Genomic DNA, 17,664 nt, shown 5'->3' on the forward strand with positions numbered 1-17,664 from the left:
CATGCAATACTACTGTGAAGTTTCTTGAAAAGCATTTTTGACCTGAGTTAATGAGTGATGCTCTACACCATATGGAAAGTTTTAAAAGCTTACAACTTTATGTATAATAATTTATCTTATTCATTACATAGATGAGACAATTTAAATCTAAAGCACACACCAAAAACAGATTTTTAAGCCGGGTACTGGTGATGGCTCATGCCTGTAATCCTAGTTACTTAGGAGGCTGAGATCTGAGGATTGTGGTTCAAAGCCAGCCTAGGCAGGAAAGGCTTTGAGACTCTTATCTCCAATAATCCACTCAGAAAAACAGAAGTGGTGCTATGGCTCAAGTGGTAAAGAGCTCTCCTTGAGCTGAAGAGCTGAGGGACAGCGCCCAGGCCCAGAGTTCAAGCCCCATGACTGACAATAAAACAAAAAACAGCAAACAACAGATTTTTACTGGGCCCTACATACTCTTTCTATTTATATAAAAAAAGATTATGTTAGCCAGATGCTGGTGGCTCACGCCTGTAATCCTAGCTACTCAGGAGGCTGAGATCTGAGGACTGCGATTCAAAGCCAGCCCATGCAGGAAAGTTTGTGAGACTCTTATCTCCAATTAACCACCAAAAAAACTGGAAATGGTTCCACGACCCAAGTGGTAGAGTGCTAGCCTTGAGCTAATGAGCTCAGGAATAGTGCCTAGGCCCAGAGTTCAAGCCCTGAAGTCTAAGTGTAATCATATGAATATAAAATGCAACCCTTAGATTTTTCTAATTAATCTTCATCTAGTAAAAATCTTAGGAGCATAAAAGAATGTAATTAACCCAACACAAAATTATATCTCTAGGTTTCACCAAAGGACTTTTGTGAAAAAATGTGGATCAATTACACCTACTTCTGGAACTACCAATGTGATGCAATTTCTGCCTATGTAGCTCTGTGCAACAAGTTCGACATCTGTATTGAATGGAGAACCCCTGATTATTGCCGTAAGGAACAATGAACTAAATAAAAATTTCCAGTCATTAAATGATATTCCGATCACATATGTGTAAACCATAAAATGCAGAGGAAAAACCACAAGTCAAAACCACAAGTCTTATGTCTCAACTTCAAAATTAGAGGATTCCCACAGAGCTCCTGTGTGCCATTCCCCTAGTCTTTTCTTCTTCCCTGGATGAAGGAGATTCCAGAGCTGCAGGACTGCTTCATCCATCTGCTAGTCACCATCTCCACTTTTGCTTAGCACTGTCCACCTCTCCTCTATGGAGACTGTGCCCATTTATACTCCATCAGCTGAGTTTTCCTTTTTTTTTCAATAATAGGTTTATTATTTTTTTTAAAGAGCAGTCAAAATCAACTCTGAAAAAACATGGGTCAATTACACCTACTTCTGGAACTACGAATGTGATGTGATTTTTGAAAATCATCATTTGGAAACGGCTCAGCAATGTTTCTTTTGACAGTGAAGGACTACTTGTAAACATGAATAGTCTTTTTCTTTTTTTATTACTCGGTGGAGTCACATACTTTAAGTGTATTTCCATGACTATTACAAGTAGTTAGTTAATGCATCTCCTCATGGAACAGAGCAGTAAGAACATTTATGGGAACCAGACCTGCTCTGCCTGCCCATCAGTCATATTTATTTGGTGTAAATAAAATAAACACTGTTAAATCTACTAAGAATTGAACACCTGGAAGACACTCAAAAGTATCCATTGTTGGTTTTGTTTCTGATTTACATAGTAAGTGCAAAAAAAATGGGGTTTGAAGAAACTTACATGTGAGAAGTTCATTTGCTGAAAGAAAGCTGAACTCATTAGAATTCAAGTAAGGTATTCTTAGCAATTTCTGTCCTCTCTTGCTCACAGCTTTGAATTGCCCAGAGGGGAAGGAATATCAACCTTGTGTGAGGCCATGTGAAGCCAGAACGTGTCTCAATAAATGGTTCTATGGATATTCTTCATGTTTGGATTTAAGAGAAGACTGTGTGTGCAAAAACGGGACTGTTCTTCACCGCCCAGATAAAACTCAGTGCATCCCAGAGAGAGAGTGTGGTAAGAAGCAAAATACAAAAATATTTCCTAGGATCTAGAAAAGAAAGAAATGCAAATAGGTTTTAGTGTTGGAAAGACATACTGTGAAAATGAATCAGAGATCACCTAGTGTTGGAAAGGAAACGAGTTTGTCATTTGCTTTTAATATGATTCCAACTGAGTTAACCAATTAGGAGCTTTGTTGATGATGTGTCTTGATCTTTGTTTATGTATGTATTTACTAAAACAAAGGGCAGGGAAAGTTAAGAAATGAAAATATAGGCTGTGGGATGGATTTGAATTCCAGATATTTCATGTATTTATGGCTCATTTTTACTTCTATGAGCCCAAGGCTACACATGTGTAGAATGGAGAAATTAACAGCACTTTGTGTGGGGATATATAAAAAAAGTATGGAGTATTTTTACTTAATGTGTAGGGATATATATAAAAAATGTATGGAGTATTTTGACTTAATATAGAGCCTTGAGAAAATTAGTACTCAAGCCATGACAGGTAGTAGTAGCATAGTTTTTACTTTCATTTTCAAACTATTTATTTTTGATAGAGTATCTCCTTGGTGTGGCCAATGAAAACCTACACAATTGTTTAAATTGCAACACAGTACTTACTCAGGCATCAACATGATCAGAAGAAAGGAAAATGTTTTAATGAAGAAAGGGAAGGACAAGTAAAAGTGAAATGCACAGAGAGCTTCAGACACAAGTTTGTGATTGCCAACAAAGGAAGTATTGTTGGCTGGACATGATAGAGCATACCTGGTAATACCAGGTATTTGGGAAGCACAGTTCAGTAGGATCAGTTTGAGGCCAGCGCAGGCAAATACTTAGTGAGACCCATGACAACAATTAAGTCTGGTACATGGTGGTCCACATCTGTAATTTCAATGACACAGGAGACCAACCTGATTAAAAATTGAGACCCTGCCCCCCCCCCAAATAAAGTAAAGCAAAAAGCTCAAGTGGTAGAGAACCTGTCTATCAAGCTGAAGGCTCTGAGTTCAAACCCCAGCAGCACCAATAAATTAATGTAAGAAAAATAAAAGAAAAGAAAAGTGAATATCTGGGTGAGTTGTGCAGTACTTTATCTGTTGAACAATAATTTATATGGACTATTAAGGCTTTGGTTTTTAAAAAAAAAGTAATATTGTAGCTGATGAAAGAGAAGAGGATACTGAGAAAGGATAGATTTGTGGCAGGTTGTCTATGGTTGGATCACGTCATGGAGTGATTTGTTTTAGGGCCCCGGGTATGAATGATATAAACTTGTTGATCTTTTCAAGTGTGCACAGATAGGGAAGGTCAACCCCGAACCGCTGGGGAGATTTGGAATGGGGGCGTTGATGAATGCGCTCTCTACAAGTGTTTGGAGAATGGAAGCATTGTTCCTGTGGAGCCTGACTGTGAGGAGGATCCCTCTCCCACTTGTGAACGAGAAGCTGAGGTTCTCATGGGCATCGTTGATAAGCTGACCTGTTGTTCTAAAGAGGTTTGCGGTAGGTATACACAGGTGAATTGAGCCTTGTCTTTCAGTGCATACCACAAAATTGGCTGATATTCTTTGCCTAAGACTGTTGTTTGGATTAAAACCATGTAAGGGTCAACAGTGCACTCTCTCTTAAGGCGAGTTATGTGCATAGACATGAAAAACTTGCAACTAAAAATACTCAGCAGTGTGAGAATCAAAGGATCTGGGAATCTGACTCAGAATGATCAGGCAAAAGATTATGCCAAATGACTTTAAGTGATTGCTTCTTACATATGGCCTGGGGGGAGGGCTGATTGGGTTTGATAGCTGGTTAAAATATGGCTAGTGGAAGCCATTTCCCTGCCCTGAGTTGACAGCACAGGTTTAAATTATGTTCACTAACAGTTTAATGTTAGGCTGCTTTATTTCTAGGATGTGACATGACTTTATGTGAAACCGCCATTCCAGCATGTACGGACAGTCAGAAATTGATTGTTGGTTTTAGCCATCTTTCCTGCTGCCCGCAGTACAAATGTGGTAAGGTACTCAATTAGGAAAATGTTGAAGACTCATTGTTCACTGAAGACAGTAGACTGAACTCTCTCTGTATCTCTATGGAAATTATTTATTATAATAGATTATAGAGTTGCCTTTCTATATATTTCCATTAGTATTAAGATGTCCAAAGCAATAGTAAATGCAAAGAAAAGTAAACAATACTATTTATTTGCCTTTTATTTTTGCCAGTTCTGGGGTTTGAATTCAGGACTTAGATGCTGTTCCTCAGCTTTTGTTGCTCAAGGCTAGTGCTCTACCACTTGAGCCACAGCTCCACTTCTTGCATTGTAGTAGTTAATTTGAAATAAGAGTCTCAAGGATTTTCCTTCCCTGGCTGGCTTTGAACCTTGATTGTCAGATCTCAACCTCCTGAGTCACTAGGATTACAGGTGTGAGCCAATGGTGTTTGGCTTCTTTCTTCTTTTTTTAAATTTAATTTTAATTAATTTTTAATTTAGTTTTAATTTTAATTTGCAGAGGGGTTACATTTACATAAGAAAGGTAGTGATTACATTTCTTGTCTAACTTGTTACCCCTTCCCTCATTTTTCTCCCTCTTCCCTTCCCCTTAATCCCTCCCCCACAAGCTGTCCAGATCATTTCCAACATGTTGTCTTGTGAGTATTCCTGTTGCATAGGTTTCCCCTTTGTCCTTTGTCTCACCATTTTGTTGTTCCCCTCACCTTCCCTAGTTTAGATATAATACCCAGGGTACCAAAATTGAATGCAATGACAACAGGGGATAAACCATAGGAGGAAAAAACACAAAAGAAAAAAAGATATCACAAAGTATTTGAGAACAACAACAGCAAAGAAAAACCTCTTGCATCCACATCTTGGATTTCATTTTGCTTAGCATCATCTTATATGGTCATATGTACATGGCTATTGAGCTATTCTGCTTATCTGCTAAGATTATCCTAGATGTATACTAACTATTGCAAATCGTCAATCAATGGGACCTATGTTTCTTTGGGTTTGGCTTACTTCACTTAATATGATTTTTTCCAAGTCTTTCCATTTCTTTACAAATGGGGTGGTGCCATTCTTTCTAATGGAAGCATAGAATTCCATTATGTCTATACCACACACACACACACACACACACACACACACACACACACACACACACACACACACACACACACACACACACACACACACACACACACACACACACACACACACACACATACACACACCACATTTTCTTGATTCATTCATTTTCTGGTTTATCACTGCAACATTGGCTTCTTTTTTCATGCTTACAAATTTACAAATGTATCCATGTTTTTACAGAATGCGACCCAGTCAAATGTCCCATCATTCCAATACCAGAGTGCCACGTAGACCAGTTTATGATTCAAGTTCGACAAGGAGAGCCTTGCTGTTTTTACCCTTTCTGTGGTGAGTACTTTAGAGATACTTTCTAGGAAGAAGAGAGATCATGTAGAAAAAGTCTCTTATATGTTGGAATTTCTTGGGACTAATGGTAAGAAATATTATGATGTTATACTCATAGAAACTAGATTGAGTAAGAATGCTAGAAAAGCAAGCACACAGTTTTCAATATCTTGACAGCCAGTATTTTCCTCATCAAGAAAACTACATGGGGGCTGGGAAGGTGGCTCAATGGTAGAGTGCTTGCCTTGCATGCATGAGGCCCTGGGTTCGATTCCTCAGCACCACATAAGCAGAAAAACCCAGTAGTGGCAATGTGACCCAAGTGCTAGCCAATAGTGCCGAGGCCCAGAGTTCAGGTCCCATGACCTACCAAAAAAAAAAAAAAGAAAGAAAAAAGAAAGAAAGAAAGCTACATGTATAGACCAAAAATGGTCAAATAATGAAAATGAAATGATTTTCTTTAATAAGGTAAATATCTAACATGTTTTGGAGGTACTGGGGTTTAAACTCAGGATCTTTTGTTTTCTAGGCAGGTACACTATCATTTAACCTATATCCCTATCTTTTTTTGCTTTAGTTATTTTTAACATTGATTTTCACAAATGCCTGGCCTTTTACTATAATTTACCTCACATGTACCTGGGATCGCAGGTCCATTTCACCATCTCCAGCTTATTTGTTGAAATGGTGCCTCATTAACATTGTGCCAAGGCTGGACTTGAACTGTGATCCTCTTGATCTCTGCCTTCTGAGTACATGCAATTACAGGCATGAGCCAATACACCTACTTAGGCTTCTAGCTTTACTTGAAGAAAAATATAGATTGGCTTTCTTTGAATAGCCAACCAGAATAGTGGGCCCTGCTAAGACATTATAGGACCTTTTTAAAAAGCCTTCCTCTGGGGCTGGGAAGTTGGCTCAGTGGTAGAGTGCTTGCCTCACATGTATGAGGCCCTGGGTTTGATTCCTCAGTACCACATATGCACAAAAAGCTGGAAGTGGCGCTGTGGCTCAAGTGGTAGGGTACTATCCTTGAGCTAAAGATCCTGAAGGACAGTACTCATGCCCAGAGTTCAAGCCCCAGGACTAACAAAAAAAAACCCTTCCTCTTCTATATATCGTGCATAAGCTATGATGATAGCAAAAGAGAGAGATAGAAACAAATAACATTGGGAAATAACTAGAGGTAAGTATTTTGAAATACTGGATATTGAAAAATAAGATATTCTCTCTTCTCCAATTCAAAATGAATTATTGTATCAAAGATTGGTGGCTAATGTAGATTTCAGACTCATATATGAAAATCAAAATACATTTCTTTGAATTGATGAGGGATTTTTTAATATATATATTTATTGTAAAGATACTGTACAGAGGGGTTACAGTTACATGAATAAGGTAATGAGTACATATCCTTTTGAGCATTGTTACTACCTCCTTTGTTTTTCCCCTACTACCCCTTCCCTCCCCACCTACCCAACTCCTCCTTCCCCCCACCCCAAAGTTGTAAAGTTTGTTTTCAACATAGTGTCTGTGTATCTCATTGTTACAATGGATCAACCTGTATCTTTGTTTCAGCACTTTGTTATTTCCCTTTCCCTCCCCAAATTAGAAAATAAGTATATACAAGATTACAAGATGCAGGGCATGGGCATCAAATATAGTGAAAACAGGGGTTATACCATGGGGGAAGAACATACAAAAGAAACAAAAAACCCACATATTTCATTATAAGTACATTAAAAACAACAGTAACAAAGAGCTCCCCTATAACCTGGCAATCCCATTTTTGGGCATTTATCCAAGTGATCACAAACAAGGCCATATTAAAGCTACCAGCACAACTGTTTATCACAGCATTATTCACCATAGTTAAGATATGGAACTAACCCAGATGCCCCTCAGTAGATGAATATATATATATATATATATATATATATATATATATATATATATATATATATATATAATGGAATTCTATGCCTCCCCCAGAAAGAATGATACCGCTCCATTTGTTAGGAAATGGAGACTTGGAAAAAATTATATTAAGTGAAGTTAGCCAGGTCCAAAGAGACATAGATCCCATGGTTTCCCTTATTTGCAATAACTAGTGTACATCTAGGAAAATCTTACCAGACAAGTAGGAAAGGTCAAAAGCTAAGTACATATAAACATATAAGATGATGCTAAGCAAAATGATTAGGGATTTTTGACTGCAAGTGCCAAAAGCTGCTTGATTTTGTCTAGATGAAATAAAAGTAACTCTTAGAAGGAAGTACATTGACTCCAGATGGGAAGAAAAGATGCCATTTTTTTCTTGGTAGTGGCCCCTAATGGTTCAGACAACTCCATCTATTTCTCATCTTAGGTTCCCTCTACGTAGGATTCAGATTCCATGAAAAGATTAGTTTAATATGGGATGTTCTCACACAGTGGCCTAGTGAGGGTGACACACCTTTATTGTCAATCATTGCAGGATGCATGTGGCTGGGGGTGGTACATTTCTTAAGGACATTCAGAGAGAGAGTTATTAAAAGAACAAGTTATAGAAAGAACAAGTTCCTACTGAATTGCTAAACCATATTGTAGTGATTAAGGGAAAGGATTTAAGACAGTTTCAACAAATAAGTCAATGATATTTTGATCTGAAATCTAAATACCTTGTATTTCTAGTAAGAGAGTACCCTATCACTATACTTAGAAAGCACAAAGCCATAGTATGGTTTTATGGTTTTATAACAAGCCGTGCTTTAATTATTTTACTCCCTATTTTTATTAAACATATTGTTTGATTTTGATTTGGTTTGAGTGTGGCAGTCTGAACAGCTTTCAGTTCAGCTATGACTTGTGGCTTTGTGTTTCCCCTTTAGTGTGTGAATCCTGCATGGAACCTATTCCACTGTGTACTGATGGGGAATTTCTCACAGTGGATCTTAATACCACTCATTCCTGTTGTCCTCAGTACTACTGCGGTAAGCATATTTTAACAATTTAACAATCCTTTAAAATTTAGACATTCAGTTGCTCTGTGAATCTTAGTTGCAGTATTGTACTTATTTTCATGGCTCTTTGCTTGCCAAACTATCCTAGCTTAACTGCTGCGGTTAGACCTGCTTGACAGTCGTTTGGCCAGTCCTCATCAATTTATGGCTAGTGAGAGATTAAATAAATAACACTTGGGAGGTGTGATGCCATGTTGTGCATCAGTAATGTAGGAATCTAAGTGGTAAACTGGCCAATGCATGAAATTCATCTTTACCTATGTGATTTCTCTTTTCAGTTTGTGAGCCAGATCTTTGTCCTACACCATTACTTCACTGTGCAGAAGATATGAATCTTGTGAAGGAAAATGTATCTGGTCAGTGTTGTCCAATATGGCATTGTGGTAAGTATTTTCATATTTAAAAGTTTTATTATAATAAATTGATGTATTTTAATCAATGTAAGAATATTAATTTTGTCTTTTAGAATGTAACTGTGAAAACCTCATTATGCCAACCTGTGAAGTGGTAAGAACACGGATTTACTTGTCCAAATCAGTTTATCTTTCTCTATCTTTTTTATTCTTTGGAGTTAGTAGAATTATCCTCATTAATTTTACTGAGAATGAGTAAAATACTCTGGTATTACAGGCAAGTGAACCCTTAATGTTTTACTTGAGATAGAAAAGTGCAATACTTCGGTGTTTTTAACAGGTGAATTAATCTGATCTTTCATGCACTAAAGGTCACTGTTCTTAAAATGATGCAAGATGTATTATTTTAACATTGAAAGGAATCTCAATGCTTTCTTAAAATATTCTAATAATGCACAGGAAGACAGACTACAAATGTGACTACTTGTACCTCCTTCAGAATTATCTATTAAAATATATACTTTATAAACATTTCTAAGAACTAGGATAAGTGATGCTACTCAAGCAGATATCCCATGATGCTTTCATTTCTTTTATTTTTCTGATATGCCCCTAAGGCTTGAAAACGTACACATTACTATTCATCAGAGAAGACATGTTGTTTTCTTTTTCTCATAAAAAGGTTTTATTTTTTCCTTTTCTTTTCCTTTTCATTGTGTATTCTCAGAGAGCACATCTAGGTCCTGGAACTATTCTGGAGAAAATTAAGGCACGGCTTGCGATAACAAAGCCTCTCTTAGTATGCCACGGCTTTGTTTTAAAAAGCATTAATTCCACCTTTGCTCTAAGGATAAGAGTCATCACTTCTGATTTACATAGAATACTTAAAGTTTACAATTATCTTTCATACAAATGTTCTCATTTTATTTTGTGAATATACTAAACTATATACACATATACACAAGAGTAGAATTGTAATACCATATGCTTTAAGTCCATATAGTTTATTCACCATGTTTACCATTTTTAGAATATTATTGCACTGAATCTTGAAAAACTGAATGTTTTTTTAGCTTATTGTATAAATAAGAAAGCTGAATTCCAAGAGAATTGAGATTGAAAGAGATTGTTAGGATTTGAAGGAAGTGGTGTTATTGTATAAATAAGAAAGCTGAATTCCAAGAGAATTGAGATTGAAAGAGATTGTTAGGATTTGAAGGAAGTGGTGTGTGTGTGTGTGTGTGTGTGTGTGTGTGTGTGTGTGTGTGTGTGTGTGTGTGTGTGTGTGTGTGTGTGTGTGTGTGTGTGTGTGTGTGTGTGTGTGTGTGTGTGTGTGTGTTCTTTTTCTTTCTTTTTCTTTTCCCTTACAAAATGTAGTCAACAAACAGTTTGAAGTAACAATGAAAGCCAATGTGAGGCTTCTGGCTTCTGTTTCTGTTCTAGCTTTGTCTCGCTTTCCTCATCTATAACACAAAAGTAAAAGTTGTATCTAATAATAAGAAATGAATGAATTACACATTTAATACTTGGCACATAGGCTTGAAGTCTTATCCTGAAGAGCTCAGTGCAGACTGAATATGATAGGAAATGGAAAGGGTCTTGTGGATTATGATGTGAACTATGATGACATCCTGCAATGTAGAAGAATATGGGCAGTAAATGTTAGAGGATAGGATATCCAATCCCAGTCTTAGCAGAGATTGGGAAAGCCATTTATGAGTGAAGACCTTGGGTAGAGTGAAGTGTTTGTAAGAGGAGGGATTAAACAGGGTGCTGGTGGCTCATACCTGTAATTCTAGCTACTCAGGAGGCTGAGGTCAAAGGATTGTGCTTAAACCAATCCCAGGCAGGAAAGTCTGGGATACTCTTATCTCCAGTGAGCCACCAGAAAACCAGAAGTGGTGCTGTGGCTCAAGTAGTAGAGCGCTAGCCTGACGCATAGGAGCTTAAGGACAGCACCTTGAGTCCAGCCCTGAGTTCAAGCTCCAGGACTGATCAAAAATAAATAAGAGAGGAGGGATTAAAATCAGGAGGGCAGAGAGTCTTTTGTATATGGCTCCTTTTCTTAAATTAAGGTTGTGAAGTTTCACCCATATTACAGTACCTATCACTACCTCCTTCCTTTTCATTGTTGAATACTATTCCATTGTATGGGTACATGTAGGCACTTGTCGAAATAAGCTTTGTAAATGGCCAAGTGACTTCAATCTCAATCCTCAGACCTTCATCCCTCAGGTAGCTTGGATTACAGATGTGATCCACCAGCACCAAGTTATAGCTAAGCTTGCATACATTGGTCCCTATATTTCTCTCAACAATCTTAAGTAGCAAGCAATGTTACCAAAAACATTTTATGAATGAGGGTGGCGTCATGGAGATTAGTTAACTAGTTGAGCCAGGAGTGGAGAAATGTAGTCCCATTCTTTTGTTCTCCATCTGTGCAATTTACCATGTCCTAGACAACTCTGCTCCTGCTGTAATGTCCCCAGGAGCCTTGCTGATATCAAGGTACAGGACCACTTCTAGGGAACAGATCAAGAACATTTGCAGTAAACTAAGTTTCCAGGAGTGACAGCAGTTTTTTTTAAATTATCAATTGTTCTCCCACTACTCTCTCCCTATCCCTCTCTTACTCTCTCTTTTCCTTTTTTTTAGTCTCTTCTTCCTCTTCCTCCTTTCTCTCTCCCTTTTTTCCCTTCCCCTCTCTCATTTTGCTATGTAGCACAGACCAGCCTTGTACTCACAATCTTTCTGTCTTGGACTCCATAGTATTGGATTATAGACATGAAACACCTCAGCCAGCTCATCTCTAATTTCACAAATAAGGATATTAAAGTTGAAAGAAATTGGTTGACCTGTGGTCACATTTTTTATGGTGATTTTCCCCTGTCTATGAATGAATAGTTAACCCAAGATTTTTCATAATATGTTTGTCAAACAGTAGCCATTTTTCTAGACGTTTGGTAGGGAACTTTCTTGATATTATAGTTTATCTCTTTAAATTGTCTTAAGCTATCTGATAAGTCATTCAATAATGATTTCTTTCTAATAGGGAGAATTTGCCACAATAGACCATACCTTTCAGAGTGACTGTGGATGTGTACAGTATCTCTGTGGTAACTATTTTTTTCAAACTTTTAAGTGGTGAATATTATTTATATCTGTTGTCTACTATTAATAAATGTAAAATGACATTCTTTGACAGATTTGTTATACATATTAAGCCAAATACCAGTAGTTGTATAAAATGATGAGAAATTTGATACTAAGAAAAATGAATTTGTCCCCAGAGATTTCACAAATATTTTGTTAAATCAATTTGTCCTCAGAGATTTCACAGTTTTTTTTGTTAAATCTATATAATTTTTAAAGCTAGTATCTAAAAGGAAACAGTTGTTTGTGCCCATTTTTTTATATTTTTGATGCTAACATTGCAAAATAGAAAGCTGATTTTCCTATGAAGTAATGATTCTTCATGTTAAGTGTTAGTATGGCAGTAGAAAGTATAACTTTCCTTTAGTGGCTTAAACCTTTGTATTTTTTTCATGAGCAAAGGTTGAAATCCAGAATTACAGAGGTAAGAACTTCAGCCATGAAGTTTATCACACCCCCAGTCTATCCCAATATTTTAATACTTTAAAGAGGAGAGTGGTACATTAAATCAGTTGTCCCTTCATAAAAGATGATTTATGTCACTTTATTTTGCAACACTAAAACTGGAATCAATTTTCTCAAAATGATTGTGAAAAATCATGGCCAGGAGCCAGTGGCTCACGTTTGTAATTCTAGCTATTCAAGAGGCTGAGATCTGAGGATCACAGTTCAAAGCTAGCCTGGGCAGAAAAGTCTGTGAGACTCTATCTCCAATAAACCACTAGAAAACTGGAAGTGGTGCTGTGGCTCAAGTGATAGAGCTCTCGCCTTGAGCTCCAGGCCCAGAGTTCAAGCCCCATGACCGACCAAAAAACAAACAAACATAAACTGTTATATAATAAAGAGGCCTACTAAAATTTCATTAGATGTTAGACTTTGCCTCTGTCCACATCCCCCTTCCCCACCCTGCAGTGATCATTTTATTTGTCCTGAAGAACAGGCAGCACATACTTTGCTCATCCTGAGATCTCATATTCCTTGAAGCTGTTATAAAATAAAGATTTCACAGGAAGTCGACAATTTTTTTGTACCACTACTGGGACTGAACTAAGAGATTGGGTGCTCTTCCTTAGCTTTTTCACTCAAGGTTGGCACTACCCTTTCAGCCATAGCTCCACTTCTGGCTCTTTGATGGTTAATTAAAGACAAGAGACTTAGAATCTTTCCTACCAAGATCTCAGCTTCCCAAGTAGCTAGGATTACAGGTATGAGCCACTGGCACCTATGTAAAACAACTTATTTTTACAGATCTGTTTTTGATTGTATGTTAAGAGACAAATTATTTTCATTGTTAAAAAAATCCTTGGGTTATTAGCAATATCTAAAGATAAAAGTCTTTCTTGATTTTGAAAAGTTGATACATCATAATGATAAAATGGTATTAAATTTACAAGTTTCACTGATTAATATAACACTCAACATTTTATTTTCTTGATGAGTATTGTTTCCTGTTTTTCAGAAAAAGATGATGTGTGTGTATTTCAACAAGTATCAGTACTGAACCCTGGGCAATCTATGATAAAGTATTTGGAAGGGGACTTTTGCTATACAATAGAGTGTCAGGAAGAAAAAGACAACCTGACAGGCTTTCTCACATTGAACATCACAATGGTGAACTGTTCAAAAGAATGTGATGTTGTAAGTATTCTTGTAACTTGTTCTGGTGAGGGTGAATAAATCTAGAGTTGGCAGCTATAGAATTTCAAGTAGTTCCATATCTTAGCTATGGTAAATAATGCTGGAACCAACCCAGATGCCCCTCAGTAGATGAATGGATCAAGAAAATGTGGTATATATACACAATGGAATTCTATGCCTCCATCAGAAAGAATGACATTGCCCCATTTGTTAGGAAATGGAAAGACTTGGAAAAAATTATATGAAGTGAAGTAAGCCAGGCCCAAAGAAACATAGGTCCCATGGTTTCCCTTATTTGCAATAACTAGTATGTGTCTGAGACAAACAGAAAAGGTCAGATAAGTTGATGTTAAGTGAAATGAACCCCAAGATAAGTATTCAAATGTTTTTGTTTTTATGCAATTGTTTCTAACATATTTATAAGATGATTTCTTTGTTGCTTTGTATGTCCCTCCCCCACAGTATAACCCCTGCTTTCACTGTATTTGATGTTGGTATAATTTGTGGAGGGGAAGGGAAAAAACAAATTGTTTAAATAGTGATACAGGTGGACCCATTCCAACAATGAGATGTACAAGTCGTTATGTCGAAAAACGAACTTTACAACTTTGGCCGGGGGGTGTGTGTGGCGGGTGTGGCGGGTGTGGCGGGGGGGGGGGGGGGGGGGGGGGGGGGGGGGGGCTGGGAGACAGGAAGGGATGGGAAGGGGAAACAAAGGAGGAGGCAACAATGCTTGATTTTAAAAAATGCACTCATTATCTTGCTCATGTAATTGTAACCCCTCTATACGGTATTTTCACAATTTAAAAGGATTTCAAGTAGTGAATAAACCATGAGTTTAACTTATAAAGGTGAATAGTTCTTCAGCAGTCTGTTATTTTTAAGGCATTTATTTAATGTGCATCTCCATTTTGCTGTCTGATATTATCTACTGCTTGGTACCTTGCTTGACTTAAGGCTGTTACACTTGTTTGATAAACTTGGCTGTTAGTGGCTAATAAAGGTTAATGTTTATGTCACTTCTAATCTGGCTATCTAATGTCAATTCTTATTTGAAGCTCCTAGGAGTGAGAATGCTTTAACTGTTCAGTCAGAGTATGTTTTTATACTGGGAAGCATCTTCAGAGCTAACTCATTAAAACTTCTATTGTCATATGCCTAATTCAATGCACTGTTGTTATATGCAGAACCAGATATACATTCCCTCCCCAAGTGATTTTGATTGCTGTGGAGCCTGCAGAAATGTTTCTTGCAAATTTTACATGGAAAATGGGACATCAGTTATATATGAGGTATGAATTCATTATTTCCAAAAACTATGTTCCTTGGAGGCTAGCTCTGTAGTACATTCTGAAGATGGAAAATGTAACTCTTTTATACCTTAATCAAACACAATACACTTAAACACACAAACAAATTTGCTCTATTTCTGGTGTAAAAACATGCTTATATTGCTTTTTATAATTAATCTAAGCTTGGGTCATCACAATTCCCTTCCCCCAGATGTGGGAAATGTAGATTCCTAAACATTACAAGAAAAAAATAATATTGGTACAGAATTTGTTATTTCAGATAAATTAGATATGATTATGCTTCCTGAATTTGAATATGTTTTTTTTCTTTTACACTTGGTCATGTTTTCTGTTGAGGCTCTTGGAAGACCTGAAGCAACTCATAATTTGAGATACCAACTAGAGAAAAGAAATCATCAGGGTTGTCAATTTTTTTTTTTTTACTGTTCCTCAAGGAAAGTCAGTCAGTCAGTCTGTCTGTCTGTCTGTCTGTCTGTCTGTCTGTCTGTCTGTCTGTCTGGTTCTGGTCCCAAGCTTGAGCTCAGGGCTGGGGTATTTCCCCTAAGTTATTTTATTTTTTAATTTAATTTAATTGTCAAGGTGATATACAGAGGGTTACAGTTACATAGATAAGGTAGTAAGTCCATTTCTTGTCAAACATTGTTACCCCTCCCTCATTTTTCTAACTTTCTCTTCCCCCAAAAGCCCACCTCAAGTTGTAAAGTTCATTTCCAACATATTGTAAGTATCACTGTTACATTGGTTTGTCCTTTGTCCTCTATCTCACCATTTTGTTGTTCCCCTTCCCTTCCCTAATTCAGGTAAATGTATTTACAACACACAGGGCTTTTTTTCCTGAGGCTAGTGCTCTAGCGCTTGAGCCATAGCTCGCTCCACTTTTGACTCATTGCTGGTTAACAGAATGATAACTTTCTTGTCTGGGTTGGCTTTGAACTATGATCTTCAGATCCCAGCCTCCAGAGTAACTAGGATGATAGGTATGAGTCACGAGAGCCCATTTCCAAGGAACTTTTAAGATAGAATTTGATTTTAAAATGTAGGCTGTATAATAAAAATGTAGATGAACAGTTCTGTTTAAGACACAAATTATGCAATAGCTATTTAAGCTAACTTTATTTCTAAATGGATATTCTAAAATTAAAAAGTTGTTATATGTAAACATTTTTAAAGGAACGAGGTTTAAAATTAATCATAAGTTAAACAATATTAGAACCACAAGACAATGAACACTATGATCCAAATTTTTTGCAAGTTTTAAGGTAAGGGAGTAGAAGGAAGAAAAGCAAATCTCCAGGAAGGAAGTATGTAATTTATTTGATTTGTTGTTTTATACTTACTGAGGAGCTGTTAGAATAAGACTTTTGACATTTAGCCAAATTAGATAATTTCTTTTGAAGTTGAAACAGATTTCTGTTTGCTCTTCTTTATTGCTTAATTTCACATTTATGTTTCAGTTCCATTATAAAACCAAACCTATAAATACATGTATTACTAATATATGTATTTTCACTCATTTTAGATAAATTTGGACCACTTTAAAGTGGAATATGAAGTGCTCAGAATGTTAATTCTGTTTAAATTAAGTAGGATAGGAAATATTCTAGGTAAAAAAAATACCATAGACTTTAAAATGAAAAGAAAGAGATGTGAGGATTACAGTTTGATGTCAGCCAGTTCAGGAAATTCTATGAGACTCTTCTTTCCAATTAATCACCAAAAGGATGGAAGAGGGGTTGTGCTTCAAGTGCTAGTCTTGAGCAAAATAAGCTTAAGGAAAATGTACAGGCCCTGAGTTCAAGCCCTACTACTAGCACACGCATGCACACGCACACATACATACACACATACATACACACATACACACATACATACACACATACACACATATACACAAGAAAGTCACATTATGTCTTATTTTCAGGTGGGGAGCAGGTGGAACTACAATTGCACCACGTATGAGTGTGTGAAAACAAATGAAGGAGCAATGATTCTGAACTACAGTATGGTCTGTCCCCCTTTCAATGAGACTGAATGCAAAATGGTTTGTACATCCCTAAGCCAAAGAAAATCTTGTATCCATTATAATTTAGAAGATACAGAGTAATTTGCTTCCCAATTATTTCTGTACTTACATTGTGGCTTTTAAAAATTATGGTAAATGTCTTATATTCTTGCATAAATGAAAGCTGTTAGATGCCCTTAGTTTGTTATTTTGAGTTCTGTATTGCTATCCGAGTTTGACTTTCTCTGAGTGTGCACTCTGACATTTCTAGAATTTTATATGTAAATCTTAAACTACTTTAAAATCGAACTACACTATTATTGTTGAGGGATGGGACAGAGAATTGAATTCACGGACTTGGGTGTCCTTAGCTTGCTTGCTCAAGTGGAGGTCTACAACGTGGGGCCTCCTGTCTTGCTTTTTGCTAGTTATTTTGGAGATGGAGTATAGTAAGCTTTCCTGCCCAGACTGATCTTGAATCTTAATTCTCTAGGTCTCAGTCTCCAGAGTAGTTAGTATTACTGGTGTGAGCCACTGACACCCAGATTAATATAGATTAATCAATAAATAAATTAACTTTGATTAATTTTTAAATAGGCAAACAGCCAGATTCATTATATTGTTCACATTTTGTTCAGCAACTTCAATACAAAAGACAAATTCTGTAATATTGACCTACATCCTGGTCTTATGTTATTTACTTTTGAATTTACATTAGATTCCATAAGTG

The 17,664-nt window shown here is 36.7% G+C and overlaps 1 protein-coding gene across 1 annotated transcript in view; it reads left to right on the forward strand.

Annotated features, from left to right (window-relative positions):
* Positions 1 to 17,664, forward strand: part of Otogl (otogelin like) — an 88,765-nt gene that overhangs the window by 67,166 nt on the left and 3,935 nt on the right. Inside the window, exons 25-36 of the mRNA XM_070037862.1 lie at positions 833 to 974; positions 1,860 to 2,045; positions 3,328 to 3,540; positions 3,945 to 4,049; positions 5,369 to 5,476; positions 8,344 to 8,445; positions 8,754 to 8,858; positions 8,942 to 8,982; positions 11,881 to 11,944; positions 13,441 to 13,619; positions 14,807 to 14,911; positions 16,854 to 16,973. Of these exons, the coding sequence (XP_069893963.1) occupies positions 833 to 974; positions 1,860 to 2,045; positions 3,328 to 3,540; positions 3,945 to 4,049; positions 5,369 to 5,476; positions 8,344 to 8,445; positions 8,754 to 8,858; positions 8,942 to 8,982; positions 11,881 to 11,944; positions 13,441 to 13,619; positions 14,807 to 14,911; positions 16,854 to 16,973 (1,470 nt within the window). The remainder of the gene's footprint in view (positions 1 to 832; positions 975 to 1,859; positions 2,046 to 3,327; positions 3,541 to 3,944; positions 4,050 to 5,368; positions 5,477 to 8,343; positions 8,446 to 8,753; positions 8,859 to 8,941; positions 8,983 to 11,880; positions 11,945 to 13,440; positions 13,620 to 14,806; positions 14,912 to 16,853; positions 16,974 to 17,664) is intronic.

The sequence above is a fragment of the Dipodomys merriami genome, unplaced genomic scaffold (assembly GCF_024711535.1).
Source record: "Dipodomys merriami isolate MVZ:Mamm:240054 unplaced genomic scaffold, mDipMer1.0.p SCAF_10, whole genome shotgun sequence".
NCBI classification, from domain to species: Eukaryota; Metazoa; Chordata; class Mammalia; order Rodentia; family Heteromyidae; genus Dipodomys; species Dipodomys merriami.